This window comes from Chlorocebus sabaeus, chromosome 7, assembly GCF_047675955.1.
Source record: "Chlorocebus sabaeus isolate Y175 chromosome 7, mChlSab1.0.hap1, whole genome shotgun sequence".
Classification (NCBI taxonomy): Eukaryota; Metazoa; Chordata; class Mammalia; order Primates; family Cercopithecidae; genus Chlorocebus; species Chlorocebus sabaeus.
In genome coordinates, this window is record NC_132910.1 from 45769415 (window position 1) to 45791688 (window position 22274).

General features: G+C 36.9%; 1 protein-coding gene across 2 annotated transcripts in view; it reads right to left on the reverse strand.

Annotated features, from left to right (window-relative positions):
- Positions 1–843: 843 nt before the first annotated feature.
- HPGDS (hematopoietic prostaglandin D synthase) overlaps positions 844–22274 on the reverse strand; it is a 43152-nt gene continuing 21721 nt past the window's right edge. For both annotated transcript variants that reach the window (XM_037989985.2, XM_007999290.3), the window contains exons 3-6: positions 14235–14327; positions 11172–11281; positions 4672–4770; positions 844–2194 (exon numbers count right to left, since the gene is read on the reverse strand). In XM_037989985.2, coding sequence (XP_037845913.1) covers positions 2030–2194; positions 4672–4770; positions 11172–11281; positions 14235–14327 — 467 coding nt within the window. In that variant the 3' untranslated portion in view covers positions 844–2029. The remainder of the gene's footprint in view (positions 2195–4671; positions 4771–11171; positions 11282–14234; positions 14328–22274) is intronic.

Below are 22274 nucleotides of genomic sequence, written 5' to 3' on the forward strand. Positions count from 1 at the left end.
CTTGATGGGGAAATTTAGCTATGCAGAAGAGTGGAGAAAAGTTAACTACTTTCATTATCTAGAACATTATTTGCATTTCTTTTTTTAAAGGTAACATTTTTTCTTTAGATTGCCTGGATTACATGTTGGAGGGCTTTGAATGAGATTCACATACAACCTATTATCATTTACTTACAGCCACTAATAACAAAATTTGATCCAAAGAATCAAGGAACTTCGAAAATACACTTTGTTTTTATGTGTAATCCTTAATAATTTATATTTTTGTTGTTGTTTTGAGACAGAGTCCCTCTGTCACACAGGCTGGAGTGCAGTGGCGCGATCTCAGCTCACTGCAACATCTGCCTCCCAGTTCAAGTGATTCTCCTGTCTCAGCCTCCTGAGTAGCTGGGATTACAGGCGCCCACCACCACGCCTAGCTTATTTTTGTATTGTTAGTAGAGACAGGGTTTCACCATGTTGACCAAGTTGGTCTCGAACTCCTGACCTCAAGTGATCTGCCCGTCTCAGCCTCCCAAAGTACTGGGATTACAGGCATGAGCCACTGCGCCTGGCCTAAAGTATTAAATAACTTTTTTTTCAATTTCATAAAACATTGAGAGGAAGGAAACACCTTAAATAAGATCATACCTATCTGGGCTTTTATTTTCCTCTTCTTTCTTTCTCCCCCACATCCTCATCTCTTTTTTGACTTCTTAATTGTGAATAAAGCTTCTGTAAATATATGTGGACAGGTTTTTATGTGGACATGTTTTCAGGTCCTTGAGATAAATATCAAGGAGCACAATTGCTGGATTGTCTGGTAAGCATATGTTTAGTTTTGTAAGAAACTGTCACTGTCTTCCAAGGTAGCCGTACCATTTGTATTCTCATCAGCAACAGATGAGAGTTACCCTTGCTCCCCATCCTCATCAGCGTTTGATGTTACCTGCTGTTCTGGACTTTTGCCATTTTGACAGTCATATAGTGGTATCTTGTTTTAATTTGCAGCTCCCTAATGACATTTTGTTGGGCACTTCTTCATATGCTTATTGCTACCTGTATCTTTGTTAAGGTGTCTATTAAGGTCTTTTGCCCATTTTTGATCAGTTTGTTGTCCTATTGTTGAGTTTTATGAGTTCTTTGTAGAATTTTGGATAACAGTTTTTTATCAAATACGTGTTTTACAAGTATTCAAGTGTGTGGCTTGTCTGGCTTATCTTCTCATTCTCTTGATCTCTGGGATATCTACATTTTTCTCATCACAACAACTTTATTCATGTCAGTAAATTCATCTTTACAAGTTTCTCTGGCTGCATATCTAGAGCCTCTTGAGGCGTGTCAGATTCCCACAGTCAGCTCTTTTCTCTATAGCTCCCTTTATGTTCAGTTGAATTTCATTCCAGGATTATCAGTTTTTGTTCCTTTGCTGCACTTTCATCTTTGTTGGGAGTTCCCTCTTTTGATTCTTCATTTTTGTAAAATGTCAAAGGGATTTATCACTGGGCCACAAGCAGGCAATAGCAATACAACTACACACTTTGCTGTCTATGCAGGAATAAGAGATGTGCAGTGACCTCTGGCAGTCTTTGAAAGAAGTGACTGGTCACTGGTCATGATGTACATAGGTTATTTACACAGGGATATGTGGACTGGAGAGCTATGAGCAAAGTTTGTGTTTTATGCAATTACAGGTAATTGTGGTAGCTGAAGTCCAAACCATTTTGGGGAAGGGGAAGAATGGTGTTGCTAAACCATTATGACTGCAATTCGTGCATGTTAGAACCTGTGCAAAGCAAGGTCTGCCTGTATTACATACTATTTTTCCGCCATTCTAAATGATGCGAAGCTATTCTGAAAGAAAAAGGTACTGCAGAAAGATTTGTTTGTGTTTGTGTTTTCCTTTTTAAAAATCAGAATATGGCTTAAAGTGGAAATCTTGGTGGAATTGGGAAGGGAGCATATGGATTATCTGGCAGGCTGATGTACCTGTCTTATCTGGTAAGAGAGAGGCCCCGAGAACAACAAACTTGAAGGCAACATGGATCAACTAGAGTTTGGTTTGGGGTCTTCGTTTTATCCAGTTAGCGATGGCAGGAATGGCTTGGACTTTCTTCCGTAAAGTCACCAGCCTTGGATGGATGTCCAACAGGTCAGGTTTAAAGACCAAAAGCGTGGTACTGCAAATCTCCCAGTAGAAATCTGCCCAAGTCACCTAATTTAAAGGAAACAAACTTTTCATTTGAACATAGAAAATATAGCTGTATCGGCATTCCAAAATTAAAATTAGTTTATTAATCTAAAAGATTCAAAATAATCTTGTTATTACAAAAACAGAATGTGTATATGATAGAAGTTCAGAAAATTACTGATAATACCATACTCCAACACTCAGGTTACTACTATTAAACATTTTCATGTATAAGATATTTTTCCATGCTGATAGATGTTGTTTTACTAACATGAGATCTTAATGGTACATACTCTTAACCTTGTCCAGTCTCCACCTCTCTGTGACAATACATTTTCCTTATCCAATAACCAATACGTATTTTTCCATCTGTTCTAAAAATGCCCTTTACAGGACAAAGCAGGATCTATTCCAGGTCTATGCATTTCATCTGGTTATGTCCATTAACTCTTCAAAACAGTACCCTTTTTTTCACATTACCAAATTATTGAAGATTTCACTGTAGTCCTACAGAAAGTTCTATCTTCAGGACCTTTGTATTTCATCTTACCTTGTTGTTTTGTACTACATAGTATAAAGGAAGGGGCGCAGGTTACTCCTTTCAAGTGAAATATTTGTGGCTAAAATACATTGTATTGTATCACATAAAAAGAATATATGGGTGTCTAACCATTAGGGTATGCCCAGATTGGCCACTGGATTAGTGATGACAGCCTGTCCTACCATTGTACAGTTGTATGTTTCTACCTTTGTGATTAGAAACCAATCTGTATGCTGTTACTTTGGCTCCATATGATTATCAAAGAGTGAAGTTTAAATGTGGACTACTCTTTTATCTTTTTGTATAGAATTTAATAAAGCTGATTGCTAGTGTTTCAGGAACTTACTAAACATCTGTCAGCCAAGAGAAGCTACTGGCTGGAAGATTCAGAATTCAGAATAAATCCGGAATTTATTCAAATATTTATCAAGCACCTACTGTGTGCCATGCCCAGGTCTAGGTGCTGGAGAGCAAGGTAGGATGCAAGCCCCTTCTCTGATGTAGCTTTTATATTTTAGAAGGGACAATCAAATATGCAAAACGATGGGGGTTATGAAAAAAAAGTGAAGTTGTGATGGACTGTGACATGGTCAGGGAAGACTTTCAAGAGGTGACACTTTTTATATTAAGCCCAGGCTTAAATATAAAAAAGGATTGAGACCTGCAGTGATCAATCTGGGGATTAAGCATTCCAGATATGGGGAAGAGCGTAAAGACCCTTAGGTGGGAGTGTGAGTTAAGTCCGAGGAACACACACACCAGTGTGTTTGGAGCACTGTGAAGAAGGGAGAGAGTGCTCAGAGATGAGATCAGAACATCATTTACAAAGGAATTTTAATAGAAAATGAAAAATAAATTCTTACAAATTATTCATTAAATAGGGCAGGGAGAGGAGCATTTTAGGAAAGGCTATGAGGGGAGTCAGAAGAAATGAAGGGGTATGTGAAGAGGTTGAAAGTTGAGAAAAAGATGTGGCAAGTTTACTTCTGTATCACCCAGAAGGGCTGAACAGGGCAGACAGCAGAGTGTCAGCCTGCTACAAAAAAGCAATCTTATCTCCCAGAATGCAATCTCCCTGAAGGCAGGGACCGCCACTTGCCACAACTTGTAAATCAGGTTTAGATTGGATTTTTTGTCAAGACTCCTTGTAGGTGGTAGTGTGCCTAGTATCTGGTTTGTGATTATTGATGGTCTATGCCTACGCCAATTAATTTTCCTGGGGTTGGAAAGTGGTGACAGTTTATATCAGTCTTTCTTTCTTATCAACTGGCATACTTTCATGAAGAGAAACATTTTCCAGTTGAGATATAAAATGCTTCATAATTTATCCTGATATAAAATACATATGAGTTTATACTGTTAGCTTTAGTTCAAGTTCAGGAATCGGGTATTTACTTGACCTTACTCACCTTACATCTCTATCTGCTTTCTCCCACATTGAAGATCCTAGTTCTCAGTGACATAAACACAATTTATTTTTGTACCCACAATATAAGTATAATAATACCAGAAAAAAAAAATACCAATAGTTTCTAGTACCACCACCAATATGATTACTGAAAATAGTATATGATTTTCTGTTCTAATCTAAGAGATATCTGTCTTAGATGTATAATCAAATTAGTGTGTTTTACAAATGATACTTCTTCAAATAGTTATTCTCTGATAGAGTACATTTGTATTCTGTGTGTTCTCTATGCATCTCTTTTGCACAGTTAGGTTCATTTACTTTGATTTTTAGGATAGCTTTTTAAGTTTTTGCTGCTAATATATAATTATATAAAATACGGTTCCAAAGTCAAATCTATTTTTAAAAAAGGTTTATTTAAAGGAGTTTAACCTTTGTTCTTGCTGTAAATTCTATTCCCTCCCTATAGGTAACTTTTTTTCAATAAGTTTTCATAGTTTTTTGTTTGTCTTTTTATTCACTTGAATTTTTTAAGATATAAAACATACTCACAGAGTTACCAATAAGCCACTCTTTCCCCCCTAAATATGTGTCCAAGTCTTGCATAAGATGAGGCGCATTATACGTGAGCAGCTCATTGAACATCTGCTCCTAGGAGAAGGAGAAAATATCACTTTAAGAATAATGAGAAGAAAAGTAACATGATCTGAGGAGGAAGTAGATTTCTCCGTCTTTATTCTCCCACATGAATTCAAGAAGAAAGAGAAGTAGCTAGATTTTTTATTCAATTTTATGACATAGAGATTTAGGTCTTATTCTCTATAGATGTGAGTCATCATCTCTTTATTGCTCATGGATAAAAAAATAAATAGTTTTGTGTCACCAGTTCTTACAGTTTCTTTGTGTATAATGACTAAACACCCACAAAATTTTTCTAACATTTTTTTACATTTATTTTTCTTACATTTATTAAAGCAAAATGATTCTATCATCTTTTTAGATTTCTAAAATTTCCCTCTTTCTTAACCTAGCTTTTTTAAAGCTAAATAATGTAACTGAAGGTAAAGAAACTTATTTTATTTCGTAAGGCTAGACTCTACTAGTTTGGCAGTTCTTCATTTCACTATTGCGTTTATAATGAATCATGATCTTGGGCCTTTATGTATTTTCTCATTGGACTACCATTGTGCCTTATCAGATTTGTCTATCTTGAATATCATCTATAAAATGCATCATCCAGTTATCCTCTCTTGATATATAAACTAATATTATTTAAAAATTAACATCCTTAGGGAAATATATATAAAACATCCATTTTTAAAATTGTCATTATTTTTCTACTTGAAGCTCTGAAGACCAAATAATTTACTCAAGGCCTCTTTTTTTGATAAGAGATGTTTGTTTATATATAAGAATTCTGCCTGTTTGAGTCTTGGTTATGAAATAGAAGCCAAACTCAAAAATATAAAATGTATATATAATTTATTAATATATCTAAATGACGTATAATGAAATCCAGCCTTTATTAAGATAAGTCAGATAGTGGATACCACACCAATTTGCTGATTTACTTGCTGTTATGATTATGGCTTAGCCAGATGATATATACTACCACAACATAATGCCTTATATTTGTAAAGTACAATTTGCAAAAGCATCCTTACATACAGGTTGAGCCTCCCTAGTCCAAAAATCCAAAATGCTCCAAAATGCAAAACGTTTTGAGTATGGGCATGATGCCCAAAGGAATGCTCAGGGGAGCATCTCAGATGTCGATTCTCCAGATTCGGTATCCTCAACCAGTAAGTATAATGCAAATATTCCAAAATCTGAAGAAAACCCCAAGTCTGAGATACTTCTGGTCCCAAGAATTTCAGATAAGGGATACTCAACATGTACTTACATATGTTTGCCAGCTTTAAAAACCGAAGCTTATAAAGCTTGTCATTATTTTGACTTTATGTACTTTCCCTTGTTCTATAAAGTGCTCGGTGGTCAGTATGTTCATAGTTTTAACAAAAATATTAGGTATGAGTCTTTCTGCTGCTTACATAGAATTTGTAATCCCAGTGAAGGGCAGTGAGTCAAGAACCATGTGGTGCTTGCCACAGGTCTGCTCACCTCAGTTGGCATCGGTCAGAAAGGCAATGGCCAAACTGATTGTTGGACAACTTTCCAAAAACTCATGTGTGCACTCCTGGGAAATTCTGTTCTTCTAACATACATTTCCAGAGCTTCAGGTACACCAATGTTTGTGTATATGCAGAGTCAAAACTATTATATCTGTGCTATTGACTTCTCCTTGAGCCCAGATTCTCTTTATAAGTTTGGTGAATTATTTCAGTCTAATGAAATATAAATTAATAAACAGTATAATTAGTATTTAAGTTTCATTTTAAAGTACAGTCAACCAAAATAATATAGAGGATAAGATTTGATATTACACCTCTTTTTTTTTCCAGATATATTTTAAAAAATACATTTCCTGATCCATCCTAGACAGCCACTCCTATAATAGCTTGATGGATTCAGAAATTTCTAGCCTCCCTTTTCAGAGAGTTATAAAGGAGGTTTTTTCACCCTGAGAAATTGTTGGTATGAAAGTCTAACAAACGGCTTTTAGGGAGGTTCGCATATTTCTCAAAAGCATTTTTATATATGCACCACCAAAATTATTTTGTGTTGGAACCAGGACATCAGAATGTCCTCAGGCCTTCTCATTCTTCTTCCCCATCCTGTTCTTTAGATGAGGAAATGGAAACACAGATCCATTAAATAACCAAAGTAACACTAATGATAAGTTCAAGGATTGTCATGGTGACCAATATCCAAGGACATCTTTTGTTTTTCTTTCTTTAAATTGGAAATGGAATTTTTAGTGATAAATACTGTAACATTGTGTATATTTGGTAGATTTTTAAGGCACGTGTGACAAGAATATATTCACTATCCATCTTAAGTGCATCAATATTCTGCCTTTGAAATGTTCACCTGACCACAAGATGGCAGCAATGCAGCCCACTACCAACAGTGTAAGAAATGAAATGCAGAATGTGCATTTTTCATTATATATTAGCCAAGTCCTGCTTGTTAATTAGTCTGTAGCTATCAGCAATGTTTCTGCAACGTGTTCTGCTTTTGTATGATTTAATCATGAACTTGGATTGCTATGTCCTTTGAAATTGTTTTTTGAAATAGGTGGTACATAAGAGAGTTGTTATTCTAATACAAAGGTAGAGTGTTACTCTTATCACAAATGTTCAAAGAATATTTTCCTCTGGGAGGTGGCCTCTGTTATGGAACCTCAGCCACAGAAAGATAGAAAATAGAAAAGTAGAGAAGAGCAAACTGATAAATTGATAGACTGCACATCAGGGGGGTCTTTGGTACATGGAACAAAAATCTTTAGACACTTCTAAATTGGAGATTATCTGTTTCTACATTTATAATGATATGTAAAATGCAGATGCCATGTCTGACAAATAGTGAAAACAACACCAAAGTATATAACTATTAATTATAATAGTTAATATTTATTTAACACTTCTTACCTAGCCATAGGCACATATGCTAACATTTAATCTTGCCAACATACTTCAAAGTAGAGCCTGTTATATCCCCACTTTGCAAAGAGTTTGAACTATAAATAGGGAGTTAAGTGACAGCTAGTAAGAAGGGAATCAGGATTTAAGCCTGGCAGTTTGACTCCAGAGCCTAAATGTACTTACATCAAAAAGTTGTATTTCTATCATCAAAGCTGAGCTTTATTATTTCCTGGCTAGGCCTATATATATGTGTGTGTGTGTGTGCAGACCCTACACACCTTACATTTATATCATGGAGTCAGTCAATGTAAATACTTTTGTGTCCAGATATCTCTATTCAAATCAGAAGGTGCTAATTAAATAGTATTTACAATAAATACTAAGTAGATAGTATGTGCTTAAATATGTGCTTAAGTAAATTGATAAGACTGCCTGCCATTTCTGCTGTGGCTTTCGGCTATCGGCTTTAGCTTTAACATGTACATAAATATTCATGCACAGCTGTTTTGAACAGCTGCTTGCACTGCAGTATTACACCCAGTGGTTAAGAACCTGGGGTTCCAGTCAGTGACGATTTGAATTCCTTCTGCACCACTTCTAGCTGAACAATTTTGGGTAAGTTGTTTACACTACGTGAAACTCTGTTTTCTTACCTGGAAGATGAGGATAAAAACAGTTTCATTCTAAAGGGATGCTTAAATTTGTTACTTTAAGCAATTGTATATCTAGGTGATGAGACTATGGGATCTAAATTCAGCTGTTTGGGCTCAGTTCACAGTTCTGTCAGTTGTGTGACTTTGGGCAACTCTGTAACTTCCATTTCTCAGTATCTTCATCTGGAAAGTGAGCATGACAATAAAAAGCACTTATCTTGGAGGAGGAGGAGGAGGGCTGACTGAGATAACACAGGGAAAGAGCTGAGAGTAACACAGGCACATGGTGTGCATTTGATGAGTGTGGTTCTGATCACTTATTCAACAAGTGTGTAATGCCTACTACATAAAAGGCACTGTGATGGCGGTGTGGGATCAGCTGAATAATACAGACATGATTCCTGCCCCCCGATGCATCCAGCTTGAGGAGACAAGCAACAAACAAGTAATTATATTTTGAAATAGAGACTGTAATGAGTGTCCTAAAGGAAACCACTAGAAGCTGTAATAAAGATGTCTATTTAGAATTCTGCATAAAGATGAATAATTTGACAAATATATATCATTTGACTTTCATCTCTAAACCACAGTAATGAATATTTTTAAAAAGATCTCACAAGAAAGTGGAAAGAGAGGAGATAAGAGCAAATAAAATCTGAAGCTAGTAAGCAGATGGGTGAATGGCACCTGCAAAAAGAAAGCCAAGAACCAATCCCATCAACAACATGAATTCCTTAAATGGCTCAGGAAATGACCGGATATGTCTAGAACTGGGGTTAAGGAGGTTTGGGAGGGCATAAAATGAGGATTGGTGGAAAACTATTAAGTGGTTTTAGCATGGGATGTTCTTCATTTTACATTGCTAGGCAGCTGTCCCCCATTCTTAGCAGAAAACAGCCTAAGAATTTTTATAAATTTAGGAGCACAATATCAGAAATTTAGAACTCAAGGACTGATGAAGTTGAGAAATGCTTTCTAAAAGTAATGCAGAAAAGCAAAGAGATGGGAAATAGGAAAAGAGCCAACATCTGAATTATTGGAATTCTACTATAATGGAACAAAGAAAATAAAGGGGGAGGAAATCATTAAAGGGGAGGAAAAAATTAAAGGAAATTTCCTTGAACTAAAAGGACATGGGTCCCGGATTGAATGGACTCACCAAGGAAACAGCACAATGGATGAAAACAAGATCATACCAAGACTCATCATTGCACAATTTTAGAACTCTAAGGGCACGTGTTTTATAATCTTTCAGAGTGGAAAAAAAAAATGGGTCACATACAAAAGGTCAGTAATTAAATTGGAGGCAAACTTCTCAACAGCCTTTCAAATACTAATGAAAAATTACTTTCATCAGAATTCTACACCCAGCCCAACTATAAAACAGGCTTGAGAATAAAATAAAAACATCTTTAGACGAATAAGGCCCCCAAAGCCTCAGACTTTTATTTCCTATGACCAGTAAGCTCTTAGAGGATTGTTCCACAAAAACAAGGAAAGAAAACAGGAGAATGAACCCAGGAAACGATTAAAAAAAAAAATCCAGGGTAACAATAAAGATCTCAGGATGACAACTGTGACCAAGTATCTAGGACAACCATACCAGAGTGAAGCAGTGTGACTCACAAGATAGACATATCCATACCATCCGTCATAGTCACATCTGCTGTCATCAAACCTTCATTTTAACTTTTGGAATACTAGAGGATGTGCCCCCAAATAAACAATGGAGTAAACAAAGAAAGAAGGCAGCATCCAGGAACAGGACTCCAGCTCCACAGAATGGCATCCCTGGAATGACAGCAAAGGGAATTCCAATGATGTCAGCTGTGCAAAAAACCTAGAGAACTCCGCAAAGAATGGAAGCCTCCTAGACGGAGCGCTCCAAGAAATATTGGAAATAACAGATGAACTGATATTACGTTGATCTTGTGGAAAATCGTATTAGCAGGCTATTGGATACTGTGGAAAGTCAGCAATAAAAGTAAAAAGAAGCAAAAGATAGCAATTACTAATTTTGAGGAAGAAAAGTGAGAAAGGAAATATTGTAAAAGCATACTACAGTGCACAGTTCTGTGCGTTATTTGCATAGCATACTAATCACAGAATATTAATTTAACCAAAAGATTTTCACATCACAATATTGGGAGCTTGGTGAAAGGGAAGCAGAGAGGATGACTATGTAAGAGAAAAATTGTTATTACAGGTTGAGATCCCTTATCCAACATGCTTGGGAACAGAATAGTCTTGAATTCCAGATTTTTTCAGATTTTGGAATATTTGCATATACATAATGAGATATCTTGGGGATGTGACCTAATCTAAATACAAAATTCACTTATGTTTTATTTACACCTTATACACATAGACTGAAGGTAATTTTATACAGTATTTTCAATAATTTTGCACATTTGCCAAAGTTTGTGTTAAGTACTTACATGGGGAATTTTCCACTGGTGCTGTCATCTTGGTGCTTAAAACGTTTTGGAGTTTGGGGCATTTTGGATTTCAGATTTGCAGATTAGGAATGCTTAACCTGTACTATCATAAGTCCTTAGAAATAATTTACAATTAGTCAATCAGAGGAAGTCATATTTACATATCCTATAGAAATATGGAAATGTGTAAATCCTAAAGAAACTGTTAAATTTTTTAAAGGGTTGCGTCTGAGGAGGAGTTAATGTGAAGGGGTACAATAGGGAATTGCTGTACTTTATTTTAAACTTTTAAAATATAATTTGATATTTTAAAACTATACATATTGTTTTGATATAAAGGAACTTTCTAAGGCACCTAACAATGTCTGACAGGTGGTATGTGATTAATACTAGGAACAGCAAATGTATCACATTACTTTCACATCTTGCTTTTTCTCTGCCCAAGGAAAACATGACATGAAATCGTCCAGTGTGTCCACAATAGCATCAACTTGACATTGTTCCACTTCTGTGTTTCCAGCCAAATCTATGAAATAGAGAGAGGCCCATCAATATGTTTAATGTACTATATTGAAAAGTTTGTTTTTAACAGATAGTATATTCATATGGTTGAAAATTCAAAAGAGCATAAAACAATATCCAGTGAGACTAGCTTCCATCCACCACATTTTGCTCCCTTACCTACCTACCTTACTAGTAGCCACCTTAATTAGTATTCTTCCATTATTTCTTCATGAAAATACAAGCAAATAAAAACATACATCCCACTAGATATGCTTCCTCATCCCATGTCCCCTACATATCTTTCTTTACAAGTACCCAAAGGGTGTACTTGCTCTTTTTTTTTCTGGCTACATGAGATTCCTTGAGGTAGATGTGCCACTGTTTATTTAACTAGCCTCAACTGATTAGGTTTGTTTCCAGTCTTTTGTTAATATAAGCAACACTACAAGAAATAACCTGTACCTACATTATAATTTATTTTGTATAAAGAATTATTTTTATTTTTGCAGACAGTTTTTGTCAGGAGCATTTGTTTTCTGACTGGAGACTAAAAATTTTAAATAATAGAGGGTTTTTTTTTTCTTTCGTCTTTTTGTTAATTATTATTTTTGGTAATAAATCATTGGTCTTCCTAAAAATTTTCTCAATGGTGCCAATTTAAAATGCTTCTGTGTAGAAGCCTTCTAAAATGGATTGCTTTTGTAAAACTTTATAAATTTATTAAAAATTAATAAATTTGACAGTGGATGAATTGGATGTAAATTATACCTCAATGAAAGTGTTAAAATCGAAAGAAAATTCTTGAGTGATTTAGAGTTCCTCTGTATATTTTTGTGTGTGTAATATTCAAAGGTTGATTATTCTTCTTTCTGACCTTGAATAGTCTTCAGAATTCTTCACTCATTTTCATCCCTACTTTGACTCCACCTCAAGGCTTCAGCTAAAACTTTGCGGAGGTGATTCCTTATTCAATATTTTTAGTCCTAAACCGCAGGCTCATTTTTTCAGCATCCTTTTGTATATATCTCTGATTACTCTTTTGGTACTTGAATATTCTTCTACAAATCCTCAAATGCAGTCATCACACCATTTCTCAAACCAGCTCTCCTTTTTTTTACCCAACAAATAATTATGGGCCTCAACTGTGACTCAGCCCCAAGTAGGGGCTGTATATAGTAGCATTGAATAGAAGAGTTAAATTCCTTGCCTGAATGGCACTTATGGTCAACTGGAAAAGGCAGACATCGAGGAGGGTATTGAAAGTTGAAAAAAGTATTTTAAACAGAAAAGAGAAGGAAACGGAAGAGAAGAGGAGGAGAAGGAGGAAGAGAAGGAGGACGTAGCTGTATATAGTGCATTGAGAATGGCAAACTCTGTCTATGCTATACCTCTCCTGGTTAAATAGACTGCCTTCCACGTGGCAGCATCTATCTACTGTCTCTTAGATGATTCTACATCCACAAATTTTTCATATTTTTCTTGGTCTCTCTTCTTTGCCATCTGGATCATTTCACTTATCTCCTAATGTGCTTCCCTGCAGTAGCCACAAATACAAAGTAACCACAATGATCTTCCCAAAATGCATAGCAGTAGTTATGCTGCTCTTCTAGATAAAAACCTACAATTGTGTTAGAAAAAGAGTCAATACTCTAGATCTTTCTAGAACTTTCTAATCAAATCCAATCCATTCTAAGCATTTCTCTAATTCTCTTCCACCTGCAAATTTGAAGTTCATTCTTCTTCTCATGCCATTTTCTCTCTACTTAGAATGTTCTAGCCCAGAGATTCTCAAAGTGAGATCCATGGACCACCTGCATCATCTGGGAAATTGTTGAGAATGCAAATTCTTGGGCCCCACCCAAGGTCTACTGACTCAAAGTTGCACAAAGTATATTTTAATGAGCATCCAGGTGACCCTGATGCACATAAAGTTTGAAAAGCACTGCCTAGGTCCAAGTCTTCCTCTTGAAATTCTAGCTATCTTTGAGCCTAAACCTAAATGTCATTTTCACTTTAAGGCCTAATTTCCCTGGTCATGAATAATTTCCATTTCTTCTAAACTTTCAAAATAACTTTATTTGTTGAAACATGTTAGTGTAACACAAACCTTTGTATTTTTAAAATACACCATTTCATTCCAAAATGAGGTCTAGTGTTCATGGCCCATTTTATTTGTGAGCTAACTATGTATGTGTCTATGGCTTGGATCATAGCAGTGGCAATGGTGGTGGGGAGATAGGTTTGAGAGAATGGTGATTCTACAGATTGATTGAAAGAAAGGAGTTTTAAAAGAAGCCAAAGGTAGCCTTTGGCTCAAAAAGGGTGTGTGAATAGTATGAGGGAAGAGAGAAGCAGACAATGGAGCATAGGATGGGAGAAAGTGTGTCAGGCAAAAACAAGAAGTTTCTATTGTTGCTCTTCTAATATCATGGATGCGGGCACTAATGCAACAATCCAGAAGCCAACTATCCCCTTCAAGCTTCCTCAGATGGCACTGAGTGGAAGCAAAGAAACTCTCTATTTTTTTCAGCATGATTAGGGTGAAGGACATTACTGACTGTATAATTTTAATAGTGTAAGAAATTTCAACCTCCATATGCCATATGTATTTTCTGCTAAGTAATTTTCTCTGATAACTTATAATATGCATACTAGCAAAAGTTTGGAATGAAACATACCTGTCCAATTTTTCAGCTAAACTCCAACAAGGGCTTGGAGAGCAAACAGATATAAGGCAGGAAAAGCAGGAGGCAATATAAAATAAAATTGTCTAATTGTCTAGGGAACTCATGGAAAGTTAAACTGATACAGGTGGTATATTTATACTTTTCTCTATTATTTAATTCCATTCTTATTTGTACGATAGTATGCTATGCCAAACTCATTTAATGCATATTGAATATATATCGTGTTTGTTTCAGTTATCAAAAATCTTAAGCACTTATTGTGTTTATTACATGTTTATTACATGTTACCTGTGTTTTTAGTCAAATATCTTGCTATTGCTAGGCTCTGGTGAAGGGTAAGTCCATCAACTTCCAAAATGGGGATTTTTCCAAATGGGAGAGCTTAAAATAAAATGAGCAAATAATTAACGTCGTAACAAAACCAAAAGTTATATTACTTCCATTTTTACTGATAATTGTGAAAACAAAGCATGATTTTATGAAATCATGAAATTTTAAAATATTTTTAAAGGAACACTTGACAACCTGTAGTGGAATATTTACATTTTATAAGTTTTGTTTAAGTTGTTAGAAAACCTGATTTAAAGTTAGTGACAGAATTGGTTCTTAAACCCAGGTTTATAGTGATACCATATGCTATACTGTATTTTACATGCTTAATATTAAAAACAAGTCTTTTAAACTTCCTTATTTTTTGTAGCCTCAATTGTAGATCATTAAAATCATAGTCTGAGGATTATGAAGAGTTTGATTTACATATTGAGTTATGGTAAGAACTTAGCCGTAGCCTTTTAAAAATTAATACATAATAATTGCACATACTATGGAGTACATGATACATGCACACAATGTAATGATCAAGAAATTTTTTATTTCTTATTTAATTTCTTCATTGACCCAGTGAACATTCAGGACCATGTTGTTTAATTTCCATATATTTGTTTAATTTCCAAAGCTCTTTTTATTATTGTTTTCTAGTTTTATTCCATTGTGGTCTGAGAAAATACTTGATATAATTTCAATTTTTAAAAATTTATTGAGATGTGTTTTGTGGCTTAACATATGGCCCATCCTGTGTGCTGCTAAGAAGAATGAGGATTCTGTGGCTTACGGATAAAAAAGCATATTTTTTTGAGATGGAGTCTCACTCTGTCACCGAGGCTGGAGTGCAGTGGTGCAATCTCAGCTCACTGCAACTGGGCTGGAGTCTCTCGCTCTGTCACTGAGGCTGGAGTGCAGTGGTGCGATCTCAGCTCACCACCTGCCAGGTTCAAGCGATTCTCCTGCCTCAGCCTCCTGAGTAGCTGGGACTACAGGTGCATGCCACCACACCCAGATAAGTTTTGTATTTTTAGTAGAGATGGGTTTTTGCTATGTTGGTCAGGCCAGTCTTGAATTCTTGACCTCAAGTGATCCACCTACCTCAGCCTCCCCAAGTACTAGGATTACAGGCGTGAGCAACCACTCCCAGCCTATGGATGAAATGTTCTGTAAATGTCTGTTAGTTCCGTTTGGTCTATAGCACAGATTCAGCCCAATGTTTCTTTATTGGTTTTCTGGCTAGATTATCTGTCCGGTGCTGACAGGGGAATGTTGACATCCCCAACTCTTATTATGTTAGGATCTATCTCTAACTTTAGTTTTAACAATATTTGCTTCATATATTTGGGTGCACATATACTTACAATTGTTATATCCTCTTGCTGAATTGACCACTTTATTATTATATAATGACTTTGTATTTTTTTCCTTTTTTAATTAAAGTCTATTTTGTCTGCTATAAATATTGCTACTCCTGCATGTTTTTGGTTTCTGTTTGTATGGAATTTTTTTTCCCATTCCTTCATTTTTAGTCTATGTGTGTCTTTTTCAGGTGAAAGGAGTTAATTGTAGGCAGCTCAGCCACTTTGTATCCTTTTAACTGGGGAATTTAAATCATTAATATTCATTGATAGATGAGGGCTTACTCCTGTCATTTTGTGAATCGTTTTCTGATTGTTTTGTATACTTTTTTTCTTTATTCCTCTCATTATTTATGTTTGTGATTTAGTGGTTATCTATAGTAATAACTTTTGATTTATTTCTCTTTCTCATTTATGTATCTACTCTACCAGTTAGTTTTATACTTTCATGTATTTTCATGATGGTAGATACCATCCTTTCACTTCCAGATGTAGGGCTTCCTTAAGCATTTCTTGTAGGGCCAGTCTATTGGTGATACATTTCCTCAGAAAGACTATTTCTCCTTCTTTTTTTTAAATTATACTTTAAGTTCTAGGGTATATGTGCACAATGTGCAGGTTTGTTACATATGTATACAAGTGCCATGTTGGTGTGCTGCACCCATTAACTCGTCATTTACATTAGGTATTTCTCCTAATGCTATCCCTCCCCCCTCACTCCACCCCAAGGCAGGCCCTGGTGTGTGATGTTCCCCATCCTGTGTCCACGTGTTCTCATTGTTCAGTTCCCACCTATGAGTGAGAACATGCGGTGTTTGGTTTTCTGTCCTTGCCATAGCTTGCTCAGAATGATGGTTTCCATCTTCACCCATGCCCCTACAAAGGACACAAACTCATCCTTTTTTATGGCTGCATAGTATTCTATGGTGTATCTGTGCCACATTTTCTTAATCCAGTCTATCATTGGTGGACATTTGGGTTGGTTCCAAGTCTTTGCTATTGTGAATAGTGCCGCAGTAAACACAGGTGTGCATGTGTCTTTATAGTAGCATAATTTATAATCCCTTGGGTATATACCCAGTAATGGGATGGCTGAGTCAAACAGTATTTCTAGTTCTAGATTCTTGAGGAATCATCACACTCTCTTCCACAATGGTTGAATTGGTTTACAGTCCCACCAACAGTGTAAAAGCGTTCCTATTTCTCCACATCCTCTCCAGCCTGATCTGTTGTTTCCTGACTGTTTAATGATCACCATTCCTCTCCAGCACCTGTTGTTTCCTGACTTTTTAATGATTGCCATTCTAACTGGTATGAGATTGTATCTCATTGTGGTTTGGATTTGCATTTCTCTGATGACCAGTGATCATGAGCATTTTTACATGTGTCTGTTGGCTGCATAAATGTCTTCTTTTGAGAAGTGTCTGTTCATATCCTTTGCCCACTTTTTGATGGGTTGTTTGATTTCTTCTTGTAAATTTGTTTAAGTTCTTTGTAGATTCTGGATATTAGCCCTTTGCCAGATGGGTAGATTGCAAAACTTTTCTCCCATTCTGTAGGTTGCCTGTTCACTCTGATGGTAGTTTCTTTTGCTGTGCAGAAGCTCTTTAGTTTACTTAGATCCAAGTTGTCAATTTTGGCTTTTGTTGCCATTGCTTTTGTTGTTTTAGTCATGAAGTCCTTGCCCATGCCTATGTCCTGTATGGCATTGCCTAGGTTTTCTTTTAGGGTTTTTATGGTTTTCGATCTAACATTTACGTCTTTAATCCATTTTGATTCAATTTTTGTATAAGGTGTCAGGAAGGGATCCAGTTTCAGCTTTCTACATATGGTTAGCCAGTTTTCCCAGCACCATTTATTAAATAGGGAATCCTTGTCCTATTGCTTGTTTTTGTCAGGTTTGTCAAAGATCAGATGGTTGTAGATGTGTGGTGTTATTACTGAGGGCTCTGTTCTGTTATGTTGGTCTATCTCTCAGTTTTTGTACCAGTACCATGCTGTTTTGGTTACTGTAGCCTTGTAGTATAGTGTGAAGTCAAGTAGCATTTTGTTCTTTTGGCTTAGGATTGTCTTGGCAATGCAGGCTCTTTTTTGGTTCCATATGAACTTTAAAGTAGTTTTTTCCAATTCTGTGAAGAAAGTTATTGGTAGCTTGATGGGGATGGCACTGAATCTATAAATTACCATGGGCAGTAGGGCCATTTTCATGATACTGATTCTTTCTATCCATGAGCATGGAATGTTCTTCCATTTGTTTGTGTCCTCTTTTATTTCATTGAGCAGTGGTTTGTAGTTCTCTTTGAAGAGGTCCTTCACATCTCTTGTAAGTTGGATTCCTAGGTATTTTATTCTCTTTGTAGCAATTGTAAATGGGAGTTCACTCATGATTTGGCTGTTTGTCTATTACTGGTGTATAGGAATGCTTGTGGTTTTTGCACATTGATTTTGTATCCTGAGATTTGCTGAAGTTGCTTATCAGCTTCAGGAGATTTTGGACTGAGATGATGGGGTTCTCTAAATATACAATCATGTCATCTGCAAACAGGGACAATTTAACTTCCTCTTTTCCTAATTGAATATCCTTTATTTATTTCTCTTGCCTGATTGCCCTGGCAAGAACTTCCAACACTATGTTGAATAGGAGTGGTGAGAGAGGGCATCCCTGTCTCATGCCAGTTTTCAAAGGGAATGCTTCCAGTTTTTGCCCATTCAGTATGATATTGGTTGTGGGCTTGTCATAAATAGCTCTTAGTATTTTTGAGATATGTTCCATCAATACCTAGTTTATTGAGAGTTTTTAGCATAAAGGGCTGTTGAATTTTGTCAAAGGCCTTTTCTGCATATATGAGATAATCATGTGGTTTTTGCCTTTGGTTCTGTTTATGTGATGGATTACGTTTATTGATTCACATATGTTGAACCAGCCTTGCATCCCAGGGATGAAGCCCACTTGATCTTGGTGGATAAGCTTTTTGATGTGCTGCTGGATTCGATTTGCAAGTATTTTACTGAGGATTTTCACATCCATGTTCATCAGGGCTATTGGTCTAAAATCCTCTTTTTTTGTTGTGTCTCTGCCAGGCTTTGGCATCAGGATGATACTGGTCTCACAAAATGAGTTAGGGAGGATTCCCTCTTTTTCTATTGATTGGAATAGTTTTGGGAAGGAATGGTACCAGCTCTTCTTTGTATCTCTGGTAGAATTCGGCTATGAATCTGTCTGGTCCTGGACTTTTTTGGTTGGTAGGCTATTAATTACTGCCTCAATTTCAGAGCCTGTTACTGGTCTATTCAGGGATTCAACTTCTTCCTGGTTTAGTCTTGGGAGGGTGTATAGTCCAGGAATTTATCCATTTCTTCTAGATGTTCTAGTTTATTTGTGTAGAGGTGTTTATAGTATTCTCTGGTGTTAGTCTGTATTTCGGTGGGATTGGTGGTGATATCCCCTTTATCACTTTTTCTTGAGTCTATTTGATTCTTCTCTCTTTTCTTCTTTATTAGTCTTGCTAGTGGTCTATCAATTTTGTTGATCTTTTCAAAAAACCAGCTCCTGGGTTCATTGATTTTTTGAAGGTTTTTTTATTTCTCTATCTCCTTCAGTTCTAACTATTTCTTGCCTTCTGCTAGCTTTTGAATTTGTTTGCTCTTGCTTCTCCAGTTATTTTAATTGTGATGTTAAGGTGTTGATTTTAGATCTTTCCTGCTTTCTCTCTTTCATTTAGTGCTATAAATTTCCCTCTACACACTGCTTTAAATGTGTCCCAGAGATCCTGATATGTTGTGTCTTTGTTCTCATTGGTTTCAAATAACATCTTTATTTCTGCCTTCATTTCATTATTTAGCCAGTAGTCATTCAGGAGCACGTTGTTCAGTTTCCATGTAGTTGTGCGGTTTTTGAGTGAGTTTCTTAATCCTGAGTTCTAATTTGATTGCACTGTGGTCTGAGAGACAGTTTGTTATGATTTCTGTTCTTTTACATTTTCTGAGGAGTGCTTTACTTCCAACTATGTGGTCAATTTTGGATTAAGTGCAATGTGGTGCTGAGAAGAATGTATATTCTGTTGAATTGGAGTGGAGAGTTCTGTAGATGTCTATTAGGTCCACTTGGTGCAAAGCTGAGTTCAAGTTCTGGATATCCTTGTTAGCCTTCTGTCTCATCGACCTGTCTAATATTGACAGTGGGTTGTTAAAGTCTCCCATTATTATTGTGTGGGGGTCTAAGTCTCTTTGTAGGTTCTAAGGACTTGCTTTATGAATCTGGGTGTTCCTGTATTGTGTGCATTTATATTTAGGATAGTTACCTCTTCTTGTAGAGTTGATCCCTTTACCATTATGTTATTTCCTTCTTTGTATCCTTTGATCTTTGTTGGTTTAAAGTCTGTTTTATCAGAGACTAGAATACAACACCCCTGATTTTTTTTTTTTAATTTCCATTTGCTTGGTAGTTCTTCCTCTATCCCTTTATTTTGAGCTTACATGTGTCTCTGCATGTGAGATGCGTCTCCGGAATACAGCACACTGATGGGTCCTAACACTTTATCCAATTTGCCAGTCTGTGTCTTTTATTTGGGGCATTTATCCCATTTACATTTAAAGTTAATATTGTTATATGTGAATTTAATCCTGTTATTATGATGTTAACTGGTTATTTTGCCCGTTAGTTGATGCAGTTTCTTCCTAGCATCAATGGTCTTTACAATTTGGCATGTTTTTGCAGTGGCTGGTACCGGTTGATCCTTTCTGTGTTTAGTGCTTCCTTCAGGAGCTCTTGTAAGGCAGACCTGGTGGTGATAAAGTCTCTCAGCATTTACTTGTCTGTAAAGGATTTTATTTCTCCTTCACTTATGAAGTTTAGTTTTGCTGGATATGAAATTCTGAGTTGAAAATTCTTTAAGAATGTTGAATGTTGGCTCCCACTCTCTTCTGGCTTGTAGAGTTTCTGCCGAGAGATCTGCGGTTAGTCTGATGGGCTTCCCTTTGTGGGTAACCCAACCTTTCCCTCTGACTGTCCTTAACATTTTTTCCTTCATTTCAACCTTTGTGAATCTGACAAATATGTGTCTTGGGGTTGCTCTTCTTGAGGAGTATCTTTGTGGTATTCTCTGTATTTCCTGAATTTGAATGTTGGCCTGTCTCGCTAGGTTGAGGAAGTTCTCCTGGATAATATCCTGAAGAGTGTTTTCCAGCTTGGTTCCATTCTCCCTGTCACTTTCAGGTACACCAGTGAAACGTAGATTTGGTCTTTTCACACAGTCCCATATTTCTTGGAGGCTTTGTTCATTTCTTTTTACTCTTTTTTCTCTAAACTTTTCTTCTCACTTCATTTTATTAATTTGATCTTCAATCACTGATAACCTTTCTTCCACTTTATCAAACTGGCTACTGAAGCTTGTGCATGTGTCACATAGTTCCCATGCCATAGTTTTCAGTTTCATCAGGTCATTTAATGTCTTCTCTACACTGTTTATTCTAGTTAGCCATTTGTCTAATCTTTTTTCAAGGTTTTTAGCTTCCTTGCTATGGGTTCGAACATCCTCCTTTAGCTCAGAGAAGTTTGTTATTACCAACCTTCTGAAGCCTACTTTTGTCAACTCGTCAAAAGTCATTCTCCATCGAACTTTGTTCTGTTGCTGGCAAAGAGCTGGAATCCTTTGGAGGAGAAGAGGCTCTCTGGTTTTTAGAATTTTCAGCCTTTTTGCTCTGGTTTCTCCCCATCTTTTGGTTTTATCTACCTTTGGTCTTTGATGATGGTGACCTACAGATGGGGTTTTGGTGTGGATGTCCTTTTTGTTGATGTTAATGCTCTTCCTTTCTGTTTGTTAGTTTTCCTTCTAACAGTCAGGACCCTCAGTTGCAGGTCTGTTGGGGTTTCCTGGAGGTCCACTCCAGATCCTGTTTGCCTGGGTATCACCAGTGGAGGCTGCAGAACAGCAAACATTGCAGAACGGCCAATATTGCTGCCTGATCCTTCCTCTGGAGGCTTCATCTCAGAGGGGCACCAACCTGTATGAGGTGTCAGTCGGCCCCTACTGGGAGGTGTCTTCCAGTTAGGCAACACAGGGGTCAGGGACCCACTTGAGAAGGCAGTCTGTCCATTCTCAGAGCTCAAACACCATGCTGGGAGAACCACTGCTCTCCAGAGCTGTCACACAGGGATGTTTAAATCTGCAGAAGTTTCTGCTGCCTTTTGTTCAGTTATGCACTGCCTCCAGAGGTAGAGTCTACACAGGCAGGCAGGCCTCACTGAGCTGCGGTGGGCTCCACCCAGTTTGAGCTTCCTGACCACTTTGTTTACCTACTCAAGCCTCAGCAATGGCAAACGCCCCTCCCCTAGCCAGGCTGCCACCTCACAGTTTGATCTTGGACTGCTGTGCTAGCAATGAGCAAGGCTCCGTGGGCATGGGACCCGCTAAGCCAGGCATGGGATATAATCTCCTGGTGGGCCGTTTGCTAAGACCATTGGAAAAGCACAGTATTTGGGTGGCAGTGTCCCGATTTTCCAGATACAGTCTGTCATGGCTTCCCTTGGCTAGGAAAGGAAAATCCCCTGACCCCATACACTTCCTGGGTGAGGCGCTGCCCTGCCCTACTTTGGCTCACCCTCCATGCCGCACCTACTGTCCAATCAGTCCCAATTAGATGAACC